Genomic DNA, 23,423 nt, shown 5'->3' with positions numbered 1-23,423 from the left:
CTTATTTTGGCAGTAACATTTTATGTTAACCTTTGAGCTCCACTTGTTGAGCAAGAGACGCCTTATGTTTGATGTTAACGAGTTCAAACTTGCAGTCTACCTACCTTGAATTAGACGTTGCTCACTACATTGTATTTTGCCTCAATGAACTAATTAACTCATCACTTACTTAACTTGCTTTAAGTCACTGCACTTTTAAATGTATAAAGTTATTTTTGGAGAGTGGCACAACTCTTATTTCTATATGCAAAAATGTGAAACCTTTACAGCAACTCAAAGCATAAAGACAGGAAACAGTGGCAAGTCATAAGGGTAACAACCTACATCTCAGTGACTACATGATCATAGACTTCCGGAGGGTACAGAGAACACACAGCCCATCTACATTTTTCACCAAGATCTTGTATTGATGATAGTAGAGTCGGACCGCTGTGCAAAGTCTTCAACAGCACATCTCACAGATGCTCAATAGGGTTAAGGTCTGGACTCTGTGGTGGCCAATCCATGTGTGAAAATGATGTGTCATGCTCCCTGAACCACTCACGCACCATTCACAATTTGAGCTCGATGAATACTGGCATGTGCCTCTGCCATCAGAGAAGAAAAATTCCATTGATGGAATAACCTGATCATTCAGTATATTCAGGTAGTCAGCTGACCTCATTCTTTGAACACATAACGTTGCTGAATGTAGACCTGACCAACTGCAGCAACCCCAGATCATAGCACTGCTGCCACGGGCTTGTACGGTAGGCACTAGACATGATGCCCTGATGCGCTCATCACTCTGGGACAGGGTAAATCTGGACTCATTAGACCACATGACCTTCTTCCACTGGACAGTTCTTAACCCAGTTTTAGTAGTAGTTTCATCAATGTCTTAAATGTTTTCTTTGCTTGATCCTTGCCAATAATTGGACCCTTCTATAATAGATTAACATCTTTTCCATGACCACAGGATGTGTCTTCCAATACGGTTGTTTAAGAAATGAGAATCTACTCACTGCATCAGTTTGGGTTTAATAACCTAATGGCTGCTGAGAAATAATCATCTCTGCGGTTATTATGCAATAAGAGGCCTAACCAAGCAAATAGGTAATATTGGCTTAGTTAAATCCAGGTGGTGACTTGGGACGGGCAGTGTATGTTTATTATTGAGGTCATGCATTACTTGCTGACTCACTTCTATATATATTGGAAGTAAAACAGCACGGTAACTACAGCTGTTAATTTCACGGTGGAATAGAAACTATATTTTGTATACTGGTGTAAATTATCCATACGATAGAAAACATTATCTAACAGAAATACTCAAATTAAGCATAATGATCTCAAACTGTGTCACAAATACGTCATAGTAGTGGAAAGAGGCATTTACTCAAGTGTGAAGTTTAACCTGGTTCCATTTCATTCTTGCCAGGTGAATTATTTATTGTGACAGCAGTGCTTCTATGTTGTTACCACATGAGGGCAATATCAGAACTTTCTACACATGTGGCATTGTTAATGTTAGAGGACAGCTGTATGTCTTTAGTGTTTGGTGCATGGAACCTGAAATATAATAACAATAGTAGTGATAATAATCAAAGTGTTGATTTGGTATCAAGCCATATAGGCTGAACTGTGCCATCATCCAAATGAGAACTTCTCTTTGTCTTCATGCTGGAGTAAGATAGATCAAAGTGACCATGTATGTTTTATTATTTACTAAAGATTTAATAGTATTCCTATGAATTGAAAGCCACCTAGAATCCTCAATGCGTTTTATGGCACTGCTGTGTCAGCTGATGTAACCAACAACATGTGTAACACTGTCCTAGAGCATGTAGTGTTGCAGATTAGACAGTTCAGCGGCTCCTCCAGTCTCTCCCCTCCTCTCTCCAGCCTCCTCCCCCCAGCGGAGAGGAAGCGCAGAGACAAGTGAACAACAAGCCCCGACACAGGGAAGATAGGAAATTACATAGGTGGGTGTTTTCTCCGTCTTCACAGTGAGTGCTCTCGCCCTGCGGCGGACAGTGTGTTTGTTCAGTTTTACGGCGCTTGTTCGGCCGTGCTGAGGGGTTTCTTTCCTTTTTGTTTTTTTTGTTGTTGTCTCATCCCAACTCGCTGCTCGGTGCGAGCCTGCGGGTCGCGGTTTGGATTGTGTCAGCAGCAGCAGCAGCAGCAGCAGCGGTCGGCTAGGCCCGAGTCCACCTCGCCAACACTTATGGACTTTGAAAAACAAGCATAACAGTCTTCGGAATCGGTAATGGTTTGTCTCACGGCGTTTTACGCTCAAGCAAAGCTGTTTGGGAGTTGTTGTAGGCTGAAAGACGAGTGTTTTTTTTTTTTTACTTGGTTGTTGTAAACGCAGCGTAACAAAGCTAGCCATCATAGCACAAGCTAATTTAGCTAGCGCTGGTGTAATGCACACGCTAGCTTGATGAATAACGTCTCCAGAGTGAGACTTGGGAAAAGTTTCACAAAAGTCGCGCCTGTAGGTACAACTAGAATATAATAAGACGACTGAAACTGTACACTGTCCAACTAACACGGCGTTTATAGCGAATAGCGGTTTATTTATGTGTGGCTCGATGGGAAGTGTTTCCCACTGTAACATTAGACACTGAGTCTTTTCGGTTTGATTTGCTTCATGATGGATCCGCAGTTGTTTCTGAGACATTTTCGCCACTTTCTCTGACCTGGTGGGACATTCAGGACAGGTGTGCCTACACGGAAGTGAGTGCTCAGCCCGCCGCGTCACAGACCGTAAGCTAAAAGTCAAAGTCCAGTCTCTGCTTACTTATCAATCTCCTATTATGTGCCATACCTGAAACGCCCACTCCTTCTCATTATCTGCGACACTGGAGCCGCACGGTGCTTTCTAGGTGACTATGCTTTCGTTTTTTTGCCACCTCGCCACTAACTTTAGCTCATTTTGTGAGTTTAAAACACAATGCGCAGTGTTTCAGCAGCTGTGGTTTGATGTGGTCTGCCGGGTATAGGAGGAAGGAGACATGGTTTGTGGTGGTGGTGGAAGCATCCCGGGACAAAAGCAAGAACCTGTTGTATGGGTCTGGAAGTGTGGGGTGTGGTAAGGTAGCAGGCATGTTTGTTGCTTCATTATTTAGTCCCTTGTCTAGATATTTGCAACACAGACACCTTCTCAGCATACCTGAGTAAGGTAAGTGTCAACGGGTGCTATATTACTTGGTACCTGGCCGGATTTGCTTAAGTGACTCACTCTTATGGCGTAAGCTTGTTTCTTTCAGTGTGCAGTCATGACCTTTTTTTAGTTTCTGGGTTCAAATTGTTCAATGATAACCAGGCACAGCAGTGTTTGACAGCTTGTCTAAAGTAACAGAATTGTTCATTTTGTTTGATTCAGTCAGCTGATTGCACGTATGGCATATTTGTCCAAATACCTCATGGGCATGTCTGCTTTGACCTGCTGGAACAGAGATGGAAGAGATTGTGAGCAAGTCTGGACAAGCTATTTGCTCAGAAATGTCCTTCATGTAAAAAGAATGAGCAAAAGAGGAAAAAACATCATAATTTGGACATTTCTTTTGCTGCCTAGAATTTATTCCTAACCATGTAGTCTGTGGGGGCTGAAGTTTTGCTGTTCAGCCAGTTGCTTTAACCAGGGCTATCATTTGTGATTCTTTGTAATGACTGGCTTTCAGAGCACACCACGGGTGTGTCCCTCTGACACACAGAAGCTGGGGTTTTTCTCATATTTGCTCCTCCTCCCCGTCTGTCTTTTAAGTCTCTCTCTCTCTCTTTATTTTATCCCTCTTTCTCTCTCTGCCTTTAACGGCTACACCTGCACTGTTTTTATTTGAACAGGGAGTACACGTCAGTTCACTGTACATGCTGGTAATGTGAGATTTGTAATAATACACACAGACTGAAATCAAAGCGCACAGATTTATCTAAAGCTGAAGCGAAACTAGCCGTACAGTACTCTACCTTAGTACTGGTAGTTAAATTCTTGGAAAAGGTGGAGTGCGAGTTTGCACTTTTATGGTCTTCATTGCAGCAATTTAACCAACTTCCTTGTTAAGCGGTGGTAACACTCTGTTTACAGTTTACCAGTAGTAAATTATTACAGGCTGCTGAATGTAGGTTTTTTTGTTGTTTTGTTTTTTGTTTTTTTAGTTGGATAATTTTTCATATTAGCAACTGCACAAGGCGTGCAAGTGAAGAGTGCGATAGTATGTATTTGGCCATATCTAGAACTTAAACTTGGATAATATTCAGCTAATGTCAACACGCTAATGCCCATGTAGTGTTGTTGGGCATACCCAGTGGGATACCACACTGTGCCTACACTGTAGGCCACGTGGGAGTGGGGTAGTGATGGGGTTTCATGGTTTTAAGTAAGGATAGGTAAAGGCAGTAGTAGTTGGATGTGAGCCAAGATTAACACACAAAACACACACAGGCCAAATCTCTATGTGACCATTCAAATGAGGCTGAGTCAGCGGAGCACTTTGCCAAGCCACAACAGCATTTTACCATAGCTTCACCTCAGCTATGTGTGCATGTCTTTCTGTGTTGACAAAATGTAGTTTGAAACCCTAATTGTGAAGAACTTTCAGTCAGTGCTCACTTGGAAGAGGTGTTTGTGGGTTGATACATGGTTTTAGGATAGAATTAAGTTAGGGTTTGGATTAGGCATTTAGTTGTGATTATTTGCCTAAGTGGCATCACAGCTACGTGTGTGTGTGTGTGTGTGTGTGTGTGTGTGTGTGTGTGTGTGTTCGTTTGGACAGGGGAAGAATCTATGTGAGCCTGCCACAACCACCAGTCACCAAGTTGCTGAAATAGCAATGATAGGATATGATAACGAGGAAATAGACCGCAGTCTCAATGATTAGTGGGAAGTAGACAGTCTGTGAGTGTGTAAAGTTTCAGTGGGTGGTGGCCACTATCAGTGTGTGTTTGTCTATGTTGTGTGTTTGCTCGGGGTGGTAAGTGGCTTAGCAGTGTAATTCCAGGACTGTCCCATTAACAGATACGATTTAGTGTTGCTGCTAATGGTCTTACAATAGATTAATGGCTGATGCCTGCGCTTTGAGTCGCTAAAGCCATTTAAAAGACTCTCATAAACACACTGCACAAAGCAGTGTGCCACATCAAGAATATTAGCAGTGGGACACACATTGCTGTAGAAGTTGTGTGGTACTGTCTGTTGTTGTGAGACACAAGAAACTGTCTTGGATGTTTTGACAGAGCTGTAAAGAACAGTTCAGACTGTGTTATGCTGACGTATATGATGTGTGCAGTCAGTACTTCATTGTCAAGTTGAATTTCATAGTCCCTAATGTAAAACTTGACAGCTGCTACAGGCAACCTTCATGACACAACAAACATTTATTTCTAGCTTGCTGTCACATTGAGTTACATTTGCTTCTCTTCACAAAGTTCTGTTGGTATGTCAAGGTATTGGCTTAAGTTTAAACACACACTTTTTAAACCATGTTTCAGTTTGTGAGCATTATCCACTAAAAAAGCACTTTCTCAGTTTGTGGTGGGCCGCCCTGATTGGGTCAGAGAAAGTAACAGCGCCCACTCTCTCTCCAGGATTGAAGGGTTTAGTTGGGAAGGGAAAAATGTTAGTGTGACAGACAGATGAGAGCAGCACAGTGAAAGAGTGAAGGGCTCCCTTATTAGGACAGCTTCCAACAGCTGAGACAGGATATGACACGCTAAATCTCACTGGAATGTATGACAATAGCTGTGTGTGAAAGCGTGTGTGTGGATTTTTTTTTTTCTTTCGTTCTTTTTTTTTTTTTTATGGCTTAGGTGTGTTTTTATTTTGCACAAAAATGGAAAAAACAGTCCAACAATAACTTTACCAGAATCATTGCCCCAGCTCTGTTTGAGTATTCAAGGATAAAACCAACATCAGCCACACACACTTGCCACCTTTATTTAGTCTCTGACCCACATACACAATCACTCGCCCTCACACAGATGTGAGCACATACTCATGCTGGCGTTATGTGCACACTCAGACATAATACAGGAGTCTTTGTTCCCTCAGCCAGTCCTGTGTGCGGGAATGGAGAGCAGATTTTGTTCTACATGACTCAGTAAACTTTGAAGTTGAAAATGGTTTTTTCTCTGGTTTGGAGACGAGCCATGCTCATGTCATCCTATTATTAGACAGACTCTGCTAAAGTAATCTTCATTAGATTCCCTCTCTTGCCCGTGTCTCTGTTGAGGAAGTCAGAGTGAAAGGACTTTGTCATTGTCTTAATTTATGTTGGAGTGATGTTTGCTTATTATCATACCTCTGTAATTTAGGCTTAGGTCATCTGTGGCTTGTGTTTAAGCCACATTTCTTTCAAATGAAACTTTCCTCATTGGTTTCTTTGCTGTTATCTCATTACTTTTTGCAGTCTCATTGCCGTATTGCTGCTTTCTAACTCACTGGTATTATATGATGCCATATCATGATTTATTGCTACCACATTTAACACTTATGTAATTCTTCTGGTTATTTTGAAACACATGTTGCAGTTTGTTGTATTGCCTTAAACATTCTGGTGTAGCATATCAAGCACTCCCTTTGCATTTGAAAAGTCATTAAACAATGCATGATAGGTGAGGAACAGGTCAGGATGGGTGGAGAAGTTTAAAAAGTTATAAAAATGCATAGGCAAGCAGAGTGGAAAAAAAATAATCAGTTGAATCTTTTTATCTAGATTTGATCTCGCCGTAGTCCTAAAGGACAGCTTTACTCTCCGTCTTTAGTTGTAGTTTGGGGAGTATGTGTACATGAATAATATCAAATGTCTCTTTACCTTTCTTGAACTAAAATATCTCTGATACTAGCTAGTGTAGCAACATTCAGACATATTTTTTTTCTCTTTTCTGAAACTAAAACAAATGGTGGTGATTAATACTTGTGAGACATCATTGAGCAGAATAAACACTGTAGTTTTGTTATCTCTTTGTCTAATGTCTTAAAGTTTAGTGCCAGGATATTTCTACTTCACTAACTTCTTGTTTTGATGCTTTCAATGCAGTAAGACTAGTTGATGCTACTCTAATTTGCTCTGGATCACTGATTAAAAGTCTAAAGCATAATGTAAAGTTAATAGTCCAGTTCCTGTTTTTATGACCTTTTTTGCTATTTCCTTTACGTTTGTAGAGATAATAGCAGCCAGGCTGTAAAGAAATAGTGTTCATCTCTTGTTACAATCAGTTATCATAGACGAGTAAGTAAAAATGTATGTAAAAATGATAAGGTAAGAGAACAGTGTTGAACATACTGATGTCAAAGAAACATGGACTGCCAGCTCCCTGGTGTGGAAAGCACACCCTCTCTCACTATGCCTCAAACTTCGCTGACAACTCCCATGAATGCACTCGCATCTCGACTCCCTTTTTCCTTCCTCACTTTCTCCATCTTCTCGAAACGAAGAAGTGCTAACAAGCTCTGTGTGCTGCAGCTGAAAACCTGCAGTAATTGTCTCTCGTCTTGTATCTCACTTTCTTGCTATTTTTACTGTGTAGCAGAAGGTGAAGACACCCACTTAAAAAGTGGCTGCAGTTTGCTTCTGTTTTTTTAGCTGAGGTAGTGAGCTGTTTCTGTATGCATGCTGTACACTCTCCCTGGCTTTTGTGTATAGTCACATTTTTCTGCTCTTGCTTCTTTATTTCTCTCGTTCTCTTTTCCCCCATTTATCTTCCCTTGCTTATCCACCTTATGTCAGCTCCTGCTGCTTTGTAACCTCTAAATAACTACTTCATTAGCACTTTGCCACTCTGCGCCTTCCCAGATGTGCACTGTGCAAAGGCTTCTCTTTAAATGTGTCTACTTGTAGGGGGATTCTGTTTGTTCTTTGAAGTCCCGGTGTTGGTTGAATCTTCTTGCTCTCTGGTGTTGACCCTGTCCTGTCCTGTCCTCTGCTCTCAGTGTGTGAATGGAGCAGTGTGCAAGTACGGCCTCCCTGCTGGCCTCGGTGCGGGAGCAGGAGAGGCAGTTTGAGATGCTGAGCCGAGCTTTGGAGGAGGAGCGGAGGTCGTGTGCTGGCACCCTGCCCCGCCCCCTCCCCAACATGCAGGTAACAAGGATTGAACCACCTTCCACCTACCATCAAGCACATTCTTCCATCCCTCGGTTTCACCTTTTCATTAGAGCGATGTCACCCATTCCATGTGTGTGGACTCACTGGATCGCAGCAGAACCTAAACCATGCCTGGGGACAAAAATACCTCCTCTGTGGGTTTTAGTTAGTTAGGTTGAACTTGATATTTGTTGATATAAGAATTGAATTTAACTGAAATTTAAAAAAAAATCTTTATAAAAGTTTAAATTAAGTAAAGCATAGTGAAGCCTTTCTGAAGAGGTAATTTGCACCCTCTGTTGCTCCTGACAGCTTTTAATCACGCATTTTTTTCCCCCCACCCACAACTCGTTTTTCATAAACAGTCTAATTAAAAATAAGTCTCATCATCATCATCATCATGATCATCACCATCACCATCACCATCACATCCTTCCATAAATCAAACTTAACAATGCAGAGCACCTCGTCATGTTTGTGTCCATAAGCATTTGCATGCAGAGAAATGTCTTGCTTCGGTTGTTTGACATTAGCTTTTTCTGGACCATCAGAGAAGGTCATCTTTTTTGTTGCTAAAGTTTTTCAACTGACTGACCTATATAATTAGTTTGAATCTGGAATAAGAAATATTTCCATCACGTTTTTTATTTTCTCTACTAAGCACAACATCTGTTAACTAAGAGAAGGATCCAGTCAGACATGTTTCATTAGTAGTTATTTCTTGGTAACACTCTAGGTTTCTTGGTGAGCTCTGCTCTCCACACCCTGTTTATCACTCATGAATCAGGTACCTGGTTCAGAGAGAGTGACTTCATGCTCCGAGTTCAAGGCACACACACCCACGCTGGCACATTCTTTTGCTTCCACCTTGACATGCTTGGTCATTAGTGTGCATGAACTATGTGACTAGCATACACATGAACACACACTTTTGGCCCTAAGGCCTCTTTTAAAATACACTAATAAACAGTGTGGCTCTTCTGCTTACTCACTTTCTCCCTATCTGACTGTTGCTCTTGCAGGGACACTTGCATTCACTGGGACTCATTGGATTCCCAAATAGTTCTAATAGCTGATAAGAAGCAGAAATATGTGGTGTTAAAGTGAAACTGAGAGAGAATTGTAACTTGTGCTGGTTCTTATCTCTGCTGTATGTGTTTACATAGCCCAAAGGCTTCAGCATGCCTCTGCCAATCTCACAGGCAGCCAACACAACCTTTAGTCTTTACTGACAGGTTCCCACATGCTCACATCTGCCCGGCACTTTCTGCTGTTCACTCTGGCTGAGACCTTATCTGCACTTTAAAAGTGGGTTCATTTACTTAATCTGTGTCTCGCCTATGTGGTTGATGAGGTTGAGTGGCACTTCAGAAATTTGTCCTTGCTCCTCCTGCAGTTATTTCATACATTTGTCACTGAGACAACTACATGTGCAGTGTTGAGCAATATCCCCTCTGGCTCTGGGCCTTTTTCTATCCCCTTAAGTAGTGGAGCGAAAAAGCAGAGATGGCAGTAGAGATGCACAGATCTTCCCTTAGTGGCTGGAATGGGATGTTCACCACACCCATCTCCGCTGCCAGGGAGGACACGCTGGTGGGATCAAGGCATGAGAGAAAGACATTTATCTGTTGTTTGTCTCTCTGTGTGTGTTGGTGTGTGTGTGTGTGTTATCATTATTCATTACCCTCTTATTTATTCTGTGTTTATTTCATCATCGCAGTTCACCCATATGCTTGACGAAAAAGCGTGTTCTCATTGTTTGTGTTTAGGGTTAATGAGTGCACACATGAAAGGGTCTGTGTGTGTTAGTTTGTGTTCATGCTCATGTTTACATACCTTTTTGGAGTGCATGGTGTCATTCTAACAGTCTGTGAAGACTTTCTTGGGAAAACGACAAACCAAAGCGATCAACTGTCAACAACTTTCTAAAAATGGCTCACCTTGTTTGACATTAGCGAGCTGCCTTCTTGTAATGCAACATATATGAAAAAGAAAGGGATTCTGTTTTGCTTTTTCAACAGTAGTTCTACAACTAAAGATTAAGCTGCGTGCTAGTTGAAAGTTGAAGGCAGTTGTTGCTTTCACTTTTTCACTGTCACAACACGTGACAGTAGTATAATGGTATAATGTGCACTGTATGTTTACAAATGACTATTTATGCTAACCAGTCTTTGTGTGTCTCTGCAGAACGGCCGCCTTCCTTGTGATGCAGACATAGAGAGGCTGACACTTAACGAGGGTTACATCAACGGGACACATCACGTAAGCATGTTTCAGAGCCCCCTCTATGCCACCTGTTGAATTTTTAAAAGGATAAACTATGGGAGACGTACTTTTGAATTTGGAATGTGTGTGTGTAGTTCAGGATGGAGCCTGGTCAGGTGGTGCAGGAGACGTACACGGTGGAGGAACAACCCCAGGAGTCCCTACCTGTCATCTCCGTGGAGACCACTGACGATGGGACCACACGGCGCACAGAAACCACGGTAACATATGATCCAAATAGAAATACTTACCATGCAGATTACGGCACTGCTGCAAGTGGCAGGCTGGCAAATGACCAAATGAAGAAGAGTTTTGTCTTGTTATGATTCACTGAAAGTTTTCCATTGGGATTATACTCCTGTGATATTGAAATATGATTATTTGTTAATATTTTGTATTTTTCTGCTATTTGTCTTTTGCTCTCTAAGGTAAAGAAAGTTGTGAAGACCACCACTACTCGCACAGTCATCCCCTCTGTGTCAGACACACTTTCCCTAGATGGTGGGGGTTCAGTGACAGGTATGGGTGCCTACACTGCACCTATAGACCGTGTCTATAGACAAGGGCCCGGAGTAGGCATGCCAATGGACTACCCCACCCACACTGTGCCCCGCAACTACCACTACGGACCTCCAGGGGGCTATGATGACTACCGCGCTGGACCCCCAACAGAGACCTACGCAAGCCTTTCCAGGGGTGCTCGTATGGATGATCGCTACAGGTAAAATAATTGCCTTTTAAGGATTTAAATCAACATGGGCCAAAGGTCATAACCTGATGTATTAATATTTTTGTTTAACATTCTCTGTGATATTAACCTTATGTCCGGTCGTCTCCTCAACCTTTATATCACTCTACTCTCAAGACCGGTTCATCCAGATGGTTACAGAACTCTGGAGCCAAGCTACAGAGCTCCCAGCCGGAACCAGCTAGACCCCTATGCTGCTCAGCCACAGGTATGTTCAAAATCAGTGCATCAAAATCAGTACTTGGTCTGGTAACACTATGCTACATGCATAGCATCTCTGGGTTACATAGCATTAGGGTAATCTCTTTCTATCCGTAGGTTGGGCGTATGGGAAGTGCCATGGAGCTGTCCTCCATCCAGAGGTTTGTGCCAGAGCCATATGGGTTGGAGGATGATCAGCGTAGCATTGGCTACGATGAGCCTGACTATGGCATGGGACATCCAATGCACTACAGCACTGTGCCCCGCAATCACCATGCCTTTCCTGGGCCGCCCCGCAGGACTGGGTAAGTTGTGTGTGTCGTGGTGACTCACACACAAATAATATCTAGATACTGTATGTTCCGCATTTGTGCACTATATGTAGTGCCTGTGAGTTATCTTTAGTGTAGTGTAGTGTAGTGTAGTGTAGTGTAGTGTAGTGTAGTGTAGTGTAGTGTAGTGTAGTGTAGTGTAGTGTAGTGTAGTGTGTGCATATCCAATAGCATTTCTTCCATAATCACTTAGATTTGAGAGAAAAGGTGAAGCACCTGTTTCAATGCTGACTGTTTCCTTCATGTTTGTATTGATCATTGTCAGTGTGTCAAGAAGTGTGTACATTTGAGTTTTTTTCTACTATCCTCAGGAGTTATGAGGGAACCTTGGATGGTGACATGAGTGGTCCAGGGGACATGTACTACTGGGGAGGGGGAGCACCTCTGGCCCAGGGTGAAAGAGGAAGCATGGCCTCGCTCGACACTCTGAGGAAAGGTCCTGGACCAGGAGGCTGGCGTCAGCCAGAGCTGCCAGAGGTCATTGCAATGCTCAACTATAGACTGGACCCCGTCAGGAGCAATGCAGCTGCATACCTGCAACATCTCACTTATAAAAATGATAAGGTAAGAGATGTTTAAAACTCCTATCCAGTGTATCTTACTGTACAGGACTGTGAGTGTAACAGGTCAAATTTGTCAAGATGAAAATATTACTCATTTGCCGTGATTGAGGAATGTATTTAAGATTTAAAAAAAAAAAACCTAGAGAAACTTCTGTCAAAATGGAAATGGAATGTGTTACATGGCTGGGTCAAAATCTTCATTTCAGGATAATGTAATAATGGTTTTTTGGAATGTTTAAAAATAGTAAACTGGACTTTATGTGACTTTCTCCCACAATCCACATCACCTGTTATTTCCATCCTTTTGTTTTGCAGGTGAAGTCTGATGTGCGACGTCTTAAGGGCATTCCTGCGCTGGTTTCAATGCTTGACATTCTAAACAAAGAGGTCAGTTTGCAGTTTCTCTCCATGGATTACTGTCCATCTTCTACTTTTATAGAAGTATGTTATGATTGGACATGGTTGGGTAAAAGTGAGGTTTAAGGGATGTAGTATATTCCCTGAGATGGTTTATTGGCCTGAGACAAGCTGAAAGAACAAAGTGAACTTGACACTCACTCGTAATACCACTAAATGAAGAATAGAAATAAGCATTACACATTTTACTTGTCTTTGCTAAATCCTAGACCTCAACATTTGTACTAAATATGGTTTCAGGCAAAACATTCCGTGTTTTTCTTTTTTCATAATTCCCTTTCATTTAGCACAAGCTGTGGTAGAAATTTTGCTGATGTTTGTATGTGCATTACCAGACAAGCCACAGCATGCATTCCACTCTCAATTCAAACAGACATCTTAATTTCACATTTCATGCTCTACAGCCAATTACAAGTTTGAAGACTGGACAGTGTAATTTTCTACTATTATGGTAAATCCATGGGTGTGTGAAATCACTGCTCTGTCTAAAAGATTGCAGATAACAGCTAATAGCTCAGTGCACTGTTATTGTGTCTGTTAAAGGTTCACTATGCTGCTTGTGGAGCACTAAAGAACATCTCATATGGCAAAGATCAAGACAACAAGATCGCCATTAAGAACTGTGATGGAGTGCCAGCTTTGGTCAGGCTTCTGAGGAAGACACATGACCAGGACCTCACAGACACTATCACAGGTTAGATGCTTAGATGTTTATATAATTTCCTAAAACACTGTAATAATACTTTTTTTCCTCCACATTTTAAGTCCCTGTGATGTATGCCAGAAGTCTGAATCAGAATCATATGACCTAAACATTTTATTATGCATTAATATTATTTATTAAGCAATTGTCAAATTTAGGTGACCTCACTTTTTCAAATCATGGCTTCACATTTGTATGTTCACATTGGCTAATTTCTTAACTGCAAGTAGGCTGCATAACTATATTTGAATATATATATATTTTATTTAAATTCTGTGTTTTTCCCAGGGACGCTTTGGAACCTTTCGTCTCATGACTTTGTAAAAATGGAGATTGTAGATCATGCACTGCACGCTCTCGCAGACGAGGTCATGGTGCCCCATTCAGGCTGGGAGCAAGGGAGCAACGGAGCAGGAGGAGGGGAGGAGAACTGCAAGCCCAGGCATCTTGAATGGGAAACAGCCCTCACCAACACAGCAGGCTGCCTCAGGTACAGAGCAAGGGGAAGATCAGAGAGCAGATCAGAGCTGCTTAAATGATACAGATTGTTTGGAGGAGATGTAGGGAGGCAGTTTGATGTAGCTAAAGATAATGATGATGAGCATTAAAAATGCCAGTTTAACGAACTGATTGAGCAGTGGGTTGAATAACGGGTGAAGGGAGTAGTGAAGAATCGACAGAGCAGAAGAGCAGGAAACACCTAATGGAGTGTTCTCTATGAAGATGGAGAAAAGACACTTGACTTTTCCTCCACAAATAATACAGATATGTCCTTCTTAATCAGAATAAACTGTCACATTTTATAACGATGTTTCCAACAGAAGCCCTTTCTCAGATTATTAGCACATATAAACAGGATATGCTATTTTATTTTATATAGAGCTTGTTAAAAGTCTCTTAGGGTTGAATGTCAGTTATTTTTTAAAGAAATGCTCTGGGTTAGTTGAAGATGTATGCAGCCTCACTAACTGTGAGATTGGGAGAGGGTGAAGAAAGGAATTTGAGAGTTTCCAGGGAGCGGGTGACAGTGGGACATTGACTTATCTAGTGTAAACAGTATGTTCTAGCTGTCGTTCTGTTATATGTGCATTCCTCCTAACTACATGATTAATTAGTTCACTTGTTGGTGTGAAGATAACATTAGAATAAGTGTTGAAGAATGACAATGTTTTTGGTCTTTGCTAAAATAGTCTGTCTGTATTGGCCTAGTTCATCATTGAGGGTGATTGAAACACTACTACAAATATGCAAAAAAGAACTTAAGCTGTCAAAATCATGGGGTAACAGCTTCTCATACTGGTGCTTGATATAAAACCTCAAAGGACCTTTGAGTTTCTAAATAGCAGTAGGTAACCCTGTGGCCCAGATAGAAACTTTTATTCTAGTGTTTCTTAGTCATTTAAGCCTCTGTTGTAGACACTCTAGATATAAGAAATAAGGCAGAGAGAGAGCTATAACATCCCAGGCGGACACAAACTGGAGAAATTGAGGCCCATGTTTGGTACCACAAACACCACAGGCCTCAGCTGGACTTTTTGTATTTCAGCCCTTTGTGCAGAAACTTAAGAGCTTGGCCAGTCTGGGTATTGGAGAAACTGAACTTTTGTAAAACAGTGTTGTCTGTCTGGCCACTGAAGCTGGAGGGTTTCTCTGGGATAGCTAATTTTAAATTCAGTACTGGTGAGTACACAGTAGAGCTGTTGTTGTTGTTAATCTAAGTTCATGCAGATTGTGATTAAAATGGTAATCAGGGCTGCGTGTGCCTGTCTCCTTGCAGGTGTTTCCTGTGAGGCACAGTTCCATAGTTTATTAACTAGAAAAACAAGACAGAAAACAGTGGGGCTTTATTTTCTTTTGCTCAGGTTTGTCACTGCATTGTCAGGTTCTCTGCAGACATTTTCACATTGAAGTTAGAATTTAAACCTTTATGCGCAACTGTTGTCTGAGTGCATGTATGCTGAGTGGCAGCTTCATAACTTTATTCACGTTTTAAGTTACCATAAATTAAATGGTAAATTAATGGAGCCGGTGGTGGCTCATTTATTATAAACTTTTTTAAAAATTACGTTTTACATTTCAAACCTTAAACTCACTGAAATTCAAGACGGCACTCTCGACGGTGGCCTCTTGTGGGAAAAAAACTAGTACTATATAGATCAGAATGTCATATAACAGAATTTAATGGTTAAGTTAACTCGAGTCACATTTACCTGCCCAGCTGCTCTGTTACTGCAGTTTTACTTGGTGTGTGTGTTTTAAGCATGAAAAATGTTGGCCTAGTGCAGCATGTAAATAAACTTCCTGAACTATTCAATGAAATGAAATTAGTGCCCCCCTGCTGTGGTGAGGAATGCGTCCTGTTATTGTATCAGAGGGCGTATCTGTCACTTGAAAAAACAGGCCAGCACAAAAGACCAAGGCTGAAAATCATTCCAGTGTTATCACCTTCATGCTCCTTTCTTTTACACCCTTCGTACATGTGAACTAGTGAATGAATGACTAACTGGGTTTCAATTTTTCATCCATCTACTTAACTCGGGCCTCCATTGAGACTGAGTCACAGAGAAGTTGACAAAATTGGTCCAGAGGTGTAACTCGACCTCTCTTTGAAAACCAGTAGCTTTGAGAGGAATTTCATTCAGACAGGTCTTTGGGGGTGTGTTCAACTATTGTGTGCTGAAATTCTTTTGTAGTGATTTTTTTTCTTTCTTTTTCACCTTAAACCTCTAAACTGCCACTCTCATTTCTCTTGCGGTTCCCACTGCTAAATTTTTTTTTTCTTTTTCCACTCAACTAAAGAAATGTGAGTTCAGAGCGGAGTGAGGCGCGGCGGAAGTTAAGAGAGTGCACAGGATTGGTTGATTCGCTTATGTACATCGTCCAATCCCAGATCGACTGTAAAGATGTTGACAATAAGGTAAAAGGTTAATTGAAACTGAAGTGTAAAATTTGTTGTGAGTTGGTGATTTAATGGATATACAAAAAGAAGAATCTAGGCAATGTATCATTTATATACTTTTTTTTTTGTCCCCTGTATTTTATTCCTTCAATCTCAGTTGATAGAGAACAGCGTGTGTCTGCTGAGAAACTTGTCCTATCAGGTGCATCGTGAAATCCCTGGCTTTGAGCGGTTCGTTGAAGCTGTGCCTGTCAGCCAGGCCCCCGCCTCCTCCAGTCAGAAGGGCAGCTGCTTCAGCTCCCGCAAGGGCAAAGGTCTGTGCTACAGAGTTGTCCTGTATGTGTTCAGTCAGACAGAGGAAGATGGCTCACTAGATCAGTTTAGTTACCAACACATGTAAACTTTCCTTTACCTGGATATAATGAGGCAGTGTGGAAATAATAATGCAATTCATTATGCAATTGATCAGCCAATCTATTAAAATGCATCTGAAAGTAAATGTTTAAGAAAGTTTTTACTTTATGAAAGATCGTAAATAGTGGGAATTGAAGTCCCTGATATTTGTCTTCAGTTGTCTTTGTTTTATCTGACCAACAGCCCCAAACTCATAGAATTCATTCAGAACCTTGGCTATGTAGGAAATCCATGATCCATGTGTTCATGTTGACTGTAATTAGAAGTTGCCTGAGTAGATTTTACACTCTGACATAATGGACAGAAGTTATTGCTGGTTTAAGTATACATCTCAGATCACTGTGTATCAGCTTTTAGGAGTTAAGAAAATGCTTTACTTTATTTTCAGATGTATTGTATAGAAACACAAACATATTGTCAAGCTAAGCAGCTAAGATGTGTGAAGTTCTGTGAGCTGGTGTGACCCTTGATTTGTTTTATTTGTCCTTCATATCTGGCATGTCACATTGCTGATTCTGTGTGGCGGCTGTAATCTGATGTTAACTGGGTGGCTCAGTTGTGCCTGCTTCCCTCTTACTTAAATGCTTTCTTTTCCACCTGTTCTGCCATTCCCTCCTTCCTCGTCCCTGTTTTCCTTTCCTCCCTCCACGTCATTCTTTTCTCCCCTATTTGGACTGGGCTACAGATGAGTGGTTTTCCAAAGGTAAGCTCTCTACCTCTAAGTGACTGCACTTTGCTTCTGTTGCCTGTTGATTAAGTGTTTGGAGTGAAGAAGCTGTAGCTGAGCTAATTAATTGAAGTAGTTTCTTAGTATTAACATGCATGCCTTATTCTCACGGTTTGTATACTTATAGTGAAATGTAAGCAAACATCTTAGCTTTGGGTTAGACTGTGCTTGTCCATTACTGCATATATAACTAACTAAATCCCAGTCTCACGCATGGAGGGCTGCGATGTTACCATTACACTATCCAGCCACATGTATGTGTTTAACTTAACTTAACTTTAACTGTGTTTCTATGATGTTGATGTTTGCCTCCAGGTAGGAAAGATGCAGATGCGTCTGCAGACACAATAGACATTCCAAAGAGGACCACGCCTGCGAAAGGTAATGACTGGCTCAGTCAACACTTTTACTGTACATAACGTATACACACATGATGCATTTTCACTTCTACTGTCTTTAACTTACTTCTCCATACTCTCCTCTCTTGCCATCCACTCTGCTCTTGCCCTCTCCTCTGCAGGCTATGAGCTATTGTTCCAGCCAGAGGTTGTCCGCATTTACATGTCTCTGCTAAAGGAGTCAAAGAACCCCACCGTGCTGGAAGCCTCTGCGGGAGCCATTCAGAACCTGTGTGCGGGCCGCTGGACTGTAAGAGCCCCTGTTTGTTTTCCTATTCAGTTCCACAGGAGCTAAAACTTTAGTGAAGTTGTTTTTTTATTTTTTTGTTTGTTTTTTAAAACATTTTTTACATATTTAGGCTTGTTCACATCTCAATATGCCTTATACTTAAGGCAGTTTAATCACTTGATAGGTCATCACAGGACATATTAACTTTTATAATTAATAACATTTTTAGTATGGACGTTACATCCGTGCTTTGGTGCGCCATGAGAAGGGTCTACCTATGATGACTGAGTTGCTGGCCCATGGCAATGATCGTGTAGTTCGAGCCATGTCTGGAGCCCTCCGCAACCTGGCCATTGACCCACGCAACAGAGATCTACTAGGTGAGTCTTGCTCCGTCCCCAAATGACACTGTTGCAGTACAATACAGTGTAATTGTGGAGTATCAGGAGTAGATTTTATACTGAGAGGATTGTTTCCAAGTATACTTCAGTGTTTGAGCCCTTGTCTTGTACTTGTATGTCGAAAGGTAAACATGCGGTGCCTCACCTGGTCGCAAACCTTCCTGGTGGCGGTCAGCGTCAGCCGGCACGAGCACTGTCAGAAGAGACGGTGGTGTCTATTTTGAGCACGCTCCATGAAGTGCTGGGTTCCAGCTTAGATGCAGCCAAGACCCTGAGGGCTTCGCAGGGCATCGAGAGACTGGTCCTCATTAACAAGGACGGGTAAGATTGGAAGGCAGGTAGACTGAAGATTTAGAGATCAGTTTAGAATTATTTGCTCTCTTAATGACAATCCTGCCATCACTCTGATTTCCTCCCTCCAGTAATCGTTCTGAACGAGAGGTGCGTGGAGCAGGCCTGGTGCTGCAGACAGTGTGGGGCTACAAGGAGCTGCGACGCACTTTGGAGAAGGATGGTTGGAAGAAGACAGACTTTGTCGTTAACCTAAACGCTCCCAGCAACAACCCCAGGGCCAATGGAGGATATGAGGACAGCACTCTGCCCCTGATAGAAAAAGGTCAGGAATCAAAAGTGTGCAGCACTGCAAAATTAGGTTTTAAGCAGTGAATTCATAAACTTCTTCTTTAGTCTTTTATTCTTAGATCTTTTGTCCAGTTATGTTTAGCACTCATAATTGTTGGGTTTTCTATATCATTTTTTGTATAATTATTCTCTGTAAGGTCTTAAACCTTACACTGTAAAGTACCTTGAGATAACTTCTGTTGGGAATTGGCGCTATACAAATCAAAACTGAAATGGAATTGAATGACATGTTTCTCTGTGTTGCCATGGAGAGGTTGTTCACATAAGATGTTTACTCACTACTTCTTCTTATAAGTAATTAGGACTAAGTATTTATTCTTATGCTTGTCTCGGCCTGTTTGCCGTGCAAAGTTTTCTAGGGTATTCAGTGTTTACCACATTGGAACATTTCAGATAATAAATAAATATTGTAGTGAACTATATATTTGTACTAGCCGGTCCATGTCTGAAACTCAAATGGTTACAAAACACCTGCACACTTGCACACCTAAACATGCTGTTCTATCTCTGGCAGGAGATCCAACTCCAGCTGCGGGGTTAAAATATTTAACCTACACAAAAACAGTGATAGTAAAGCTTTTTTTTTGTTTTTTTTTGCAGGTGGTAAAGGGGACCGGGAAATGATCCAGATGAATGAATTGGGACCAGGTAAGTGTGAAAACAGTATTGCATACAAGAACATAAACAATTATTATTTAAGTAGACACATTTTACATATGGTACAATACATATTATACTCTCTAGATGCTTACTCCACACTGGACGAGAGAGGGAGAAGGAACACTCTTGATAACTCTCTCGAGCCTGCTGACAAAGATGCAGTACAGGTAAACATTGGCTGCACACACACCCTTCCCACACACATACCCCTGCATGACCGCACCCAAATGATGATTCTTTAATTTCATTATGCCTACCACATAATATCACCACCTGGTGGCGTTAATATTGTGTTAGATAGGAGTCAGCATGGGCACTCTGACATGTCGACAGCAGGGCGGGATACCCTGTGTTCTCACACCTGTCAGTCATATCCAACATTTAATTTTTCCCATGCTGACCCTTGTCCACCCCAACCTTAAAACCATCAACTGGTATAGCAAGAACATGTAACTGCTGCCTTTAGGAGCATGCAACAGACACATTTAACACAATCGTGAGGTTAGTATAGACAAAAACACTGCTGCTGTAGAGCAGGCCTATATGTTACTTTTGTCATTTATAAATAAATTGAATAATAACAGTAATAAATATGATTTTCCTCTGCATCATGCTTTTGTGAAACAGTTTGAGTTAATTCAGAATCCGTGAGTGTGGAATTTTGAATCGGGTGTCGATTACACATCATGTACATAACTGCAGAAAAACAAACTGTTAGTCATCTGGAACGTACCTGCCCCCTGAGCCTACAGATTTCACAACGATACTACAGACCAGTATCCTTTCTTCCAGCTAAAAGCGTAACCGTGTGAACGGACACGCTCTCACACACACCCACAGCCAGCATGTTCACGCTTGTCTCGTTTAAAGTGGTTTGATGTGTATCTTGCACATAATTTCTCACTGGTCCCTCACCCCCTGAAACATGACCTAACATTAAACTAACATTTTGTAACCCCTTCTTTTCCCCCTCATTTAAACTCTTTATTTCTTTACTTACCTCCTCCTTGCTGTGTCTGTCTTTTGGTGTCTCTTTCCTTCTCTTTCTTGCTCTTTATCTATCACACACTCCTCTTTTGTCTGTCTGTGTCTCTCTCTCTCTCTCTCAGGGAGGGATGTATGGGGAGAGGCAGGCCTCTTTGCCTCTAATGGATTCTTACGATGGTTAGGCTACACCCATTCTCACACTGCATGTCAGCATGGTATGTGTGTCCCACCAGCTGCTCATCTCATCTCACTGCATGGCCTAATATCTTAGTTGTATATCATGAACTGTGACTGTGTGTTTTATACAATAACCAGTGTTGTCCTAAAGCTTCCATTGTACTGTGTTTGGACTGTTTTTTGCCCCCACTGCTGATGAAGTGTCACTGATTATTATTATTTTTTTGTTATCAGATGAGATTTATTTTCTCTGCACAGTTTGTGTATTTTCCGTCCAATTTGTGGTGACTTTGTTGCCCCCACATACATTTGTGTATTTTATTACGTACTTTTTTGTCCTGTGTTTTTAAGCCTCTGCTGTGAAGCTGAATTTTAAATTTGTGATTTCCCTGCCTAGGCATGAACGCCTCACGTTAGCTGTTCCACAGGACCAATTCCCACACCTATGCCTCTTCTTTTCTTGCAGAAAAATTGATTGTGTGCATCACGAGACGACAGCCTCCTCCCACCTACTGTCCTTGCTGAACTGACAATATGGGGGCCACTACACTACAGATGGGACTAAACTCCATCCTTTTACACTTGACTCTTCTGTCCCTCTTCACTTCTTTTCTTTCTTTCTGTTACATTCCTCCATTGCAGCTTACACACTAATGAAACCAAATGGAAAACTGACCTGGATCTACCCTCCCTGTGGACAACTGGATGTGACACTGACCACTGAGCTCTGCGAGTCCCTCAAACTAAAACTCTAACAGCTCACACAGCTGCTGTAGCCACTACGACCACACAACACTATGACTGGCTTGGACAACACTAACCATGTCTCTTCAACAAGAAGCCGAGACTGCGGCCTCATCTGAAGACTTTTGTAATTCTTTGCTGGAGCGGAGACTTAGACTAATTAAACAAATTAGGAGAACTGTTGGTATCAGGTCATTTCTGGTGAAATTTTACATAAATGCTATAACACTCTGTTTCTGAAGAAACTGAGGGAATGTGTCTTTCTTTTTTCTCTTACTCTTATCTGATTGTCTAATACTAAAAAAAAAAAAAAAAAAAAAAAAAAATCCTACCACTGAGAACCAATGCTTATCAATTGGATCAGATGTGCGTAAAGCTTCTGTTGTGGTAGTGGCTTTTCTCTTCTCTTTTGCTTTGCTCTGTACCACAGTAATGTACGTGCCAAATGACACTTCACACATTCAGACTTTTTAACAGCAGCTACACTGAAAACTGTTTTGTGCTTTGTTTTGTACGCAGTCTATGTTGATGACAGATCGTCGCTGGGGTGCATGGGGAGGTGCTGCATTTTCTGTATTTGATTGTGATCCTTAAATGTAAAGGGCACAGAAATGACAGAGCTGACCAGTTTTTCTCCATCTTGTTGGAATAGACAGTATAGTCTGTGCTATGTTTCTATTTCTCTGTTAAATGTAAGCCTCTTAACTTTGTAATTCCTAGGAGATGCTACAGGATCCAATGGCTGCATTTCCTTTTATCAGCAGGTCCATAATCTCATGAATGTGTACATACATACTTAGATTGTCGTTAACAGTGGACTTAACTGGAGTGCCTCGCTCAGTTGGGTGTGTCCAACACGACATGGCTAACCAATCAAGGTGTCTCTTCTCAGCAGGTGACTAGCTGAGAATACTGTATATGGAACTCAGCCGTTTTCTATTCTGCAAGATAATTGAACATGTGAACTTATTATGTATGTAAGAGTTGATTCTTGTTATTGGGATTGGTTTTTATGAGCTAGAAAACTCCTAAGTTCTGTAAAATTTAGTGCACCACAAACCTGGTACAGGACAGTACCCAGGAGAAGACTCACTACTGTTTGCTTTTCGCCTGTTTTGTTAGTACAGTGCTTGTTCTGTAGAAAAATGCATATTCTTAGTGCAGAGTGAGATGTAGATATCATGACTGGATGATTAAAAGAGGCACTAGGGGGTATATTGTGTTTTCTTTTCTTTTTTTTAATTTTAACCTTTCCTTTGATTTCCATACCAATTGGAAGATGGCTAAGGAAGCCTAATTTTCTTAAAGTAACATGTTGCCTTCAACGCAAATGGAGGAAAGCAAGGATTTGTGTAAAGAGGGTTAGAGCAGAACTTGCTATTAGATAGTGGAGAAAAAACAGCACATTTAAACTATATATATCTATATCTATATAGATAGATATAGATAGATAGATATCTATATAGATATACACAAGAGAATATTTGTTAATTTTTATGGTTTTATGTATTTCTTTTTTATATTGATTTGGGTTCATTGTTTTGGGTGTTCTGGGTGAACGCATATGCAATCTTTTTTTTTTGTGTGTGTTTTCAGTTTGTCTTAATTAAATGCAAAATAGCTTACCTAAACGAAATCCTCCAACACAGTCATCAGATACTGGAACACTAAAGGATAAAACAAAATCAGATTTTGGACTACACACCTTAATCATTTTGCCTTGGCTCTTAAAGTTGCACATTTACCATTTATGAATGAATTATGTAACTAGCAATACTGTTTTTAATAAAAAAGAAAATGATTTCTCAGAGCCTTTGTGTGCGGGTTTGTTTTTTTGTAATGAACTAGTGAGG

The 23,423-nt window shown here is 41.2% G+C and overlaps 1 protein-coding gene across 6 annotated transcripts; it reads left to right on the top strand.

Moving 5' to 3' along the window:
- Positions 1 to 1,880: 1,880 nt before the first annotated feature.
- ctnnd1 (catenin (cadherin-associated protein), delta 1) lies at positions 1,881 to 23,380 on the top strand. Of its 6 annotated transcripts, none has more exons than XM_026358946.1 (22): positions 1,911 to 1,964; positions 7,913 to 8,060; positions 10,251 to 10,325; positions 10,424 to 10,549; positions 10,757 to 11,049; positions 11,194 to 11,284; positions 11,395 to 11,582; positions 11,921 to 12,173; positions 12,488 to 12,559; positions 13,133 to 13,283; positions 13,581 to 13,782; positions 16,092 to 16,209; positions 16,349 to 16,505; positions 17,648 to 17,713; positions 17,853 to 17,980; positions 18,189 to 18,339; positions 18,486 to 18,681; positions 18,783 to 18,976; positions 19,603 to 19,650; positions 19,747 to 19,829; positions 20,772 to 20,864; positions 21,293 to 23,380. In XM_026358946.1, exons 2-21 carry the CDS (start codon positions 7,920 to 7,922, stop codon positions 20,829 to 20,831), a joined length of 2,793 nt encoding a protein of 930 aa, XP_026214731.1. In that variant the 5' UTR covers positions 1,911 to 1,964; positions 7,913 to 7,919; the 3' UTR covers positions 20,832 to 20,864; positions 21,293 to 23,380. The 6 variants fall into 6 exon arrangements, with proteins under 6 accessions (XP_026214734.1, XP_026214731.1, XP_026214730.1 ...); XM_026358945.1 differs by lacking the exon at positions 1,911 to 1,964 and adding an exon at positions 1,995 to 2,245; XM_026358949.1 differs by lacking the exon at positions 7,913 to 8,060 and having other exon boundaries at positions 1,881 to 1,964.
- Positions 23,381 to 23,423: the final 43 nt, after the last annotated feature.

This window comes from Anabas testudineus, chromosome 1, assembly GCF_900324465.2.
Source record: "Anabas testudineus chromosome 1, fAnaTes1.2, whole genome shotgun sequence".
Lineage (NCBI taxonomy): Eukaryota > Metazoa > Chordata > Actinopteri > Anabantiformes > Anabantidae > Anabas > Anabas testudineus.
The sequence above is the reverse complement of the archived record's forward strand: the minus strand, read 5'-3'. Positions and strand labels throughout refer to the sequence as shown.